The sequence below is a fragment of the Alligator sinensis genome, unplaced genomic scaffold, assembly GCF_000455745.1.
Source record: "Alligator sinensis unplaced genomic scaffold, ASM45574v1 scaffold86_1, whole genome shotgun sequence".
NCBI classification, from domain to species: domain Eukaryota; kingdom Metazoa; phylum Chordata; order Crocodylia; family Alligatoridae; genus Alligator; species Alligator sinensis.
This window is the reverse complement of record NW_005841971.1, coordinates 2,951,226-2,958,066: the sequence shown is the minus strand read 5'-3', so window position 1 is coordinate 2,958,066 and position 6,841 is coordinate 2,951,226. Positions and strand designations below refer to the sequence as shown.

The 6,841-nt window shown below is 39.9% G+C and overlaps 1 protein-coding gene across 3 annotated transcripts in view; it reads right to left on the bottom strand.

Moving 5' to 3' along the window:
- Positions 1–6,841, bottom strand: part of SEPT7 (septin 7) — a 96,256-nt gene that overhangs the window by 8,626 nt on the left and 80,789 nt on the right. For 2 of the 3 annotated variants that reach the window (XM_025200557.1, XM_025200556.1), the window contains exon 12: positions 2,775–2,795. The exons of the other annotated variant lie outside the window; for it this stretch is intronic. In XM_025200557.1, the coding sequence (XP_025056342.1) occupies positions 2,775–2,795 (21 nt within the window). The remainder of the gene's footprint in view (positions 1–2,774; positions 2,796–6,841) is intronic. 3 annotated transcript variants of the gene reach the window in all.

Below are 6,841 nucleotides of genomic sequence, written 5' to 3'. Positions count from 1 at the left end.
GGGGGGGGGGGGGGGGGGGGGCAGAAAGAAATCAACAGCTGTTGTAAGGACTGTCAAAATACACTTGAGAGGTCCAAGGAAGTGGGCCACATCCCCCACTACAAAGGAAGGCAGACCCCCCCCCCCCCCCCCCCAAATTCTGTACAAATCTAATTACGGGGTAAAATACCTCCTCAACTCCAAATATAGTGATTGGTTTGACCCCAATCTAACCCCCACACTCTAGCCAGGAACTTCCAGGTTTTAGTCCCAGAAAGAACACTCCAGACAATCCCCAGCCTTGTCTGTACACAACACACAATGCTTTTGAGGAAGGCAGAAAAAGCAAGTGAACAAAAAACCCAAAACCCCTCACACAAATAAACCAACAACAAAACCAAAAGCCCTGACATGTATAACAACAGGAAAGAAAAAAGGTTCTTCCCAGGCCCATGTAGCAACCAGCAAAGCCCAGCCCAGCCCAGAAGCAAGAGAAATACCATGGATATCCGTGCAGTGGGTACCTTGTTCACTATTTAAATCTATGATTTCATGTAGTTTATCAGGCAAGACTTATGTTCTAAACCTGGGCTGTCCAACTTCCAAGTGGCCAGGGGCTGCACACCACTCAGGCCACATCAACAGGGTCTGTGAGTGGAAGCCATGGGCCCCAGGGCTCCCTGCTATACCCTGAACCCCCCTGCTGCTGCACCCTGCTCCCCACTGCTCCCTGCACTCCCCCCAAACGTGCTGCTGCTCCCCGCACTGCACAGGGTGCTCCCCAGCTGGTGCTCCCCACATCCTTACTGCACTGTGCCATCCCCACCACTACTACTACCTGTGCCTCCCTGCTGCATCACATGCTCTGACTTACCTTGGCTTCTCCTGCTGTGTCGCTCTGCTCAGACACCCTGAGCTGTAGGCTCCCCTGGCATTGTAGGCTATGCTGTGCTGCACCAGCCCACCTCTTCAGGCATAGTCAGGAAAGGCAAGTCAAAGGGAAGGGGAGCCTGGAGCTGAGCAATGTGGGAAGAGAGAGCCCAGTGGGAACCCAGGGGCCACAATTTAACTCATTGCAAGGTGGCCATCAGCTGGATAGCACTATTCTAAAAACTCCCCTCCGTACTAATGAGGAAATGCCTGCAAAAATAATATATACTACTACACTGATAGAGGAGCATACTTGCTGAATGCTTACAACAGAAAAACAGTATCCTTAGCAAGGGAAAACCAGTGGTCTGACATCACATAACAGAAAATTCTTTTTTTTAGTATGAAAAAAATCCAAATTAGATGCATTATTAAACCTGTAACGTTTTATAGAGTTTATTCAAATTCAGTTTTGTGACTGTGACAAAAATCATAGCCTTACGGATAGTAAAGTGAAAAGTAAATATATGCTATGAGCCCAGGATCATTTGAAAAGAAATTCTTGTACTTTTAGAATATGCTTTAGAAGTGGCATAAGATATTATTAGTTGAATCTGAATTGAATTTTGCAATATTTGAAGCAGCAAATCAAGGGCTTAAAAAACAAAAAAAAAAATCCAACCCCAAAAAACCAACCCAAATTTTTTAAATATGAACTGATCCTACTGTAAATCTAGAATTTACTTTTACTTTACAAAGGCTGTTATAAGCAAAAATGTATGTAAGTTACAGTAGTGTTTCAAAATAAAAAAGTCACAGTACGCTACTATATAAGCTTATATTTTATAAAAATATAAATAATACAATTCCTGGTAGAGTGTGCAAGACCTTTGTATGTCTAGAAGTATGAATGTAAGCAAACCAAATTATAAAAAAAAGAATATTTTGCCAATTCCCTTAAGATTGTAACACAATTTTGAAACTGAAAATTTTTCAAGTGTCTGTTCTTCCATAACTATACAAGTCCTAGGGCTTATTGGCCCTGAAGTAACACTGACTCATCCGAATGGGAACAGAACTGGCTCCCTAAATACCCTGAATGTATAAGAGAGGCGTGGCTCATAAGTAATTTCAAGATAGTTTGGTCAGTATTTCTTAGCAAATTCAGTAGATCAAGAGGCCAATATTTACTAGATTTGTTTTACAACAATCTTATAATGATTATCCTCTGTTAAGTCTTAATTCCAATACTGAGACACATGTACACAACATGTAGAGAAGTCAAGGATTTAAAGAATAAGAAGAGTCCAAGAAAGCAACGTAAAAAGAAATGTTAAATACAGGTCTGGTCTAAAATTACACATATATACACTATAACAACCCTTCAAGGTCAACAGAAAAAAAAAAACACCTCATGTTATTCTCTGCTGCACGCACAAAGTGGAACCTCTGCAAGCCATTCGTAAGATAAAACCATAGTCATAGTCAAAACAGACTAAGGCAACAAGTTTTTCAATTTAATAAGCATCTGTAAGATGTGGAGATAAGTAATGAAGAGTCCACACATTTTTGAGAAGCAGTAATACAAGTTGTCTGGAACTAACAAAAGTCCGCAGATCCAATCTGGGTGAATTGCGTAATTTTCATATCTTCAAACCCTAAAAACTTCTACTATTCTTTGTTCAACATGAAACCTCTCAAATATTTTGGGAGTAAGTATTTTACAAGATTTGTCACTCAAAATATTTATAAAACTTTCTAATCTAATGTTAGAGCAGTTTTAGAACAGAAAATACTAAGGTAAAAAAACAAATGGCAAGAGCTGAACAAGAATACTTTAAAAATCTGAAACACTTAACATTAATAGCCTTTGTATTTAAAGAATTTTGTCTCAAGTCTTTGGAAAAATTTAAATGACCACTTACATGCCTTCAACTGTGTCAAATCTAAAAAACAAAAAATACAGAGGCTTAGCATGCTTAAATAAAAATCACAAAACTAAAAAGCAATAATTAAAAAAAAAGCAAATTCATTAATAGATTTCTAAAACTAATTACGATTGTGTGCCCCCCAAAAGCAAGACTTTTCATAGTAAAAAGAAAGATTGTTAAATAAAGCTGGTTACATTTATTTCAAAATTCAGTTAGTAAATCACTATACCATCTAAATATTAATGCAGATCTGATGCACAGAGATATTTCAAGTCGAGTTTACCTGAGTGATGTACTTAATGTATGCATGCTTTAAAAGTGATCTTAAATATTTTAGTGACATCAACTTAACCGCTTTGTCTAAATAAATGCTCTGAAACCAATACCATCTCTAGATTTATTTGCTTTTCAAAAATATCAAATTTTGGACGCTTATCTTGCTGGGGTGATGTGACCTCAGCTGACTTCCTGCCCTGGGCTGGACCTGATGACCTCATGAGGTCCCTTCCAGCCCTAATGTCAATGAAATCTATTAAATCTGTCACCTAATAAAGAATATTACATTCCAAGTTAAAGAATGCTTGTGCGCTATGGAAACAGCACTGAATTTCACTGGCCAGCAGAGGTCTCACAACAGGCTGTGCTCAACTCTAAAGAAATCTTACTATAATTATATCTGAGCTTGGGCTGTGTTAGCATAGCACAAATAAAATAATAACCCCCCCCCCCCCCCAAAAAAAAATTTGGGTGAGAAAACAAAAAAAAAAAAAAACCCCCCCCCCCCCCCGATAAAAAAGTTTTAAGCTGCTTGAAAATTAAGTATTTTGACATCAAATCATTTGCAACATAATATAAATCACGAATTGCTTTATATTAGATCTGTCCCCTAGAACGTAATGCTCTGTCTATAGGAAGCAGAGAATCTTAGGAGTTATGGCAAGGTTACTAAAACAACAAGAAAATACCTTCACAGTCAAGAGTTAGAAGCAAATCTACATTAAGCAGCAGTTAAAGGATCTAGGAATTGTTACCGTGTGAGACAGCTGTTTATTGAAAATGCCTGTAAGCCAAGTAAGGTTCCCCCCCCCCCGTATCAGAAAATATGTCTTTTGATGATTGAAAACAAGGTTTATCTTAAAAATCACTGAAAATACTAAATTCACACTAGAAAATGAAAAGTTTCTCAAATTAAGTTTTTTCAATTTAATTCTGAATGTCAATTTTAGTATATGATACAGTGCACATGTACAGTTACACTTACTGAATAATGTGAAGAGACAAATCATCCATATACCTGAAGGTTACCCTTTGATAATATTTGCATTTCTAGAAATGATGTTGAAAAATGAAGAAAGCAGAGACTAAACCTAAAATTAAAAAAGGCTACATAATAATGGAAAACATGCCTTGACCGAGGCATTATTTGTAGAATAACTGACTGCCATCTCACTAAAGCAAGGAAGGAACTCAAAGTTATTCACTCCATAGAAGCAATTATTTAGTTTTGATTAATTAGTACAGTATCTTGCAGCAAATATAATTTTGTTTTCACATTCAATCTCTGGGAATGTGGAAAGACACAACAGTTATACCAGTAGATGCTGTTCCAATATACCTGGCTGGTGCCTCTGCTTCTGTATCAGCATAAATTGAAGTTTAATTGATGTAACTTGAAATTTGAACAAAAACATGGTTAACATTATAGCAGTCAAACTCCACATACTGGTACAGGAGTGGACAGTTATGTTGGAAAAGGATGCCTGTCCTCCTCAACAGCAAACTCTTTTCCATTTTAAGAAATTTGAGAAGCTAGGTTTGTCCACAACCTGGGTTACGTTCTAAAGTAAATGTTAGCTTGTTCCTTTGAAGTACCAAGACCTGTGAAGTCTAACAGAACATTTGCATTTCCACCAGGAATAGACCAGTTAATAAGTGAAATCTTTTAAATTTTCTCATAAGTAGTTATCTAGCTTCAAAACACTTAATACACTTTAAGAAGAAAGATCTGACACCGGCTAACTGAACAGAACAAGGTACATTATGAATACAAAATGTAATATTTGGACAGTTACCAATGTAACCAAGTGTTAAAAAGTGTTGAAAACCCAGTCTCCTGGAGTATATTTCATTTAAATGTTTCAGGGTTAAACTTATCTGTCTAAAACCAAAATAAATTAAAGCCTAAATTAAAGACTAATCATATTCCCACTTACCAACTAAGTGAGTCCCTGTTTTATATTTGGTCCCACAAGAAAAAAAAAATGAGACGGAATTATCTTGATCTCTAATCTTCTCTCAGTGCCTCCAATTTGATTTCTCTGATCTCTAAAGCTAAGTACAGACAGTTCCAAAGCCGGAGGCTGAATCGATTCAGTCTTTGTAGGTTAGTCTAAACTGTAAAGATTGAACCAGTAAGCAAATGAACAGACATTCACTTTTGAGTCATGAAAATGCAGCCACATGCCTGCAGTGGCTCAAGCCAGAAGCGGGGGCACTACAGCACAGCTCTCTGGAACGTAGCCAGAAGGGTTTGGGTGTTCGCTTTTTCTTCCTGCTGCCCCCAAAGTCTCTGGGATTTGCCGTCCACACTCACAGCAGCAGGACTCTGCAGGGGTGCTCATCACTTCCTCTTCCAGGTACCTCTGAGATTTGTAGTCTACAGTCACAACCAGCATTAAGTAAGCATAGCAGAAGCAGCTCCATACTCAGGGGTAGGGTAGTTTAACCTCCCCCCACCCTCCCTCCCTGGCCCCAGACCCCAGCTCGGGTTTGTCTGGGGGGTGGGGGAAGGGGGAATGAGCCAGCCAGTGAGGCCAGTAAGCCAGCCATCACTGCTGCAGCTAGGGAGCAGAGGGGCAAGGCTAGCCCTGCTCTCTGGAGCAGACAGCAGAGCATAGCCCAGCCCAGGGCTGCAAAATGCTGGGATGCTGGGGGACTCAAATTTAACTTGAACCAGGAAGAGGTCTAGGGCAGAAGTTTCATAAACTGGTTTGACCCAAATCAGTTAAGTCTGATTCTACATTTCAGCCAGGTTTATCTTAAACCAGTTTCAACCACTTTGAATCTGGTTTGTGTGTACTGAACTTCTATTCTGTTACAGGTTTAAACCAGTTTCTGATCACTTAAACCGGTTTATGTGCAATTTCTGTCCCTAGCCTAAGAAATCTATTTTAGCCTATTTAACTTCTTACAACAGACCCCAAGCTTCCTGTCAAGACCTGGACTTGGAGAAGTTAATTAGGGTGGAATTCTCTTTATGGTCACTACTGAGCCACAAAGGAAAAAAAATCAAACAGTAAATGGGAATAAAATATGCCTTTTCATATAACTCTTAAGGCCCAGGCCAGGTCAAACATGAACCAAGGTATTTCTTGTAGGAAGTTGTGATCCGTTGATGCCACTAAATTTCTAATCTGTTACTAGCAGCATGAATACAAAAAGACCTGAGAAATAGTGTCCTGCATTCAAAAATGTGTTTAAGTCTATCCCCATGGTGGCCAAACTGCAGTTCACGAGCTGCTTGCCGGCACAGTATTTTCAGCTCTCTGGAAACTGGCCGAAGCCCTGCCCATTTCTCCCCGAGTCGGTGCTGGGGGACAGTGCAGCCCAATACCTTCCACTGCTCCAGCTTTCCCCACAGGGAGCATGCCCTGAGCTTACCCTCCTCCCTTTTCTGCCTCCAGGACTGCCAGCTCAGGTGCTGGGCTGCCAGGGTGGGGGTTGCATCCATGCTGCTTACTCTGGGGCATGCTTCCCACAGGGAAAGAAATCCACCTCCACTCTGGACTGTTCAGAGCCCTCCCCCTCCACCAGGCCCTTGAACTTCAGTGAAGGATCAGATGTGGCTCCCAGGGTGAGCAACTCTGGCCACCCCTGGTCTATCCCAACCATGTCTAATAAAATCATCATCTACAAAAATCCTTGCATCTTGCAGTATGAATGCAAGGTTTTTGAGATTTTATAAATAGGTTCAACAACTTTGTACTTGAGGGTTTGTTTGATTTTTACTCCTTATGCAAGTTTCCTGAAATTTCTTCACTTTTTGGTCAGTTCAATGCTTT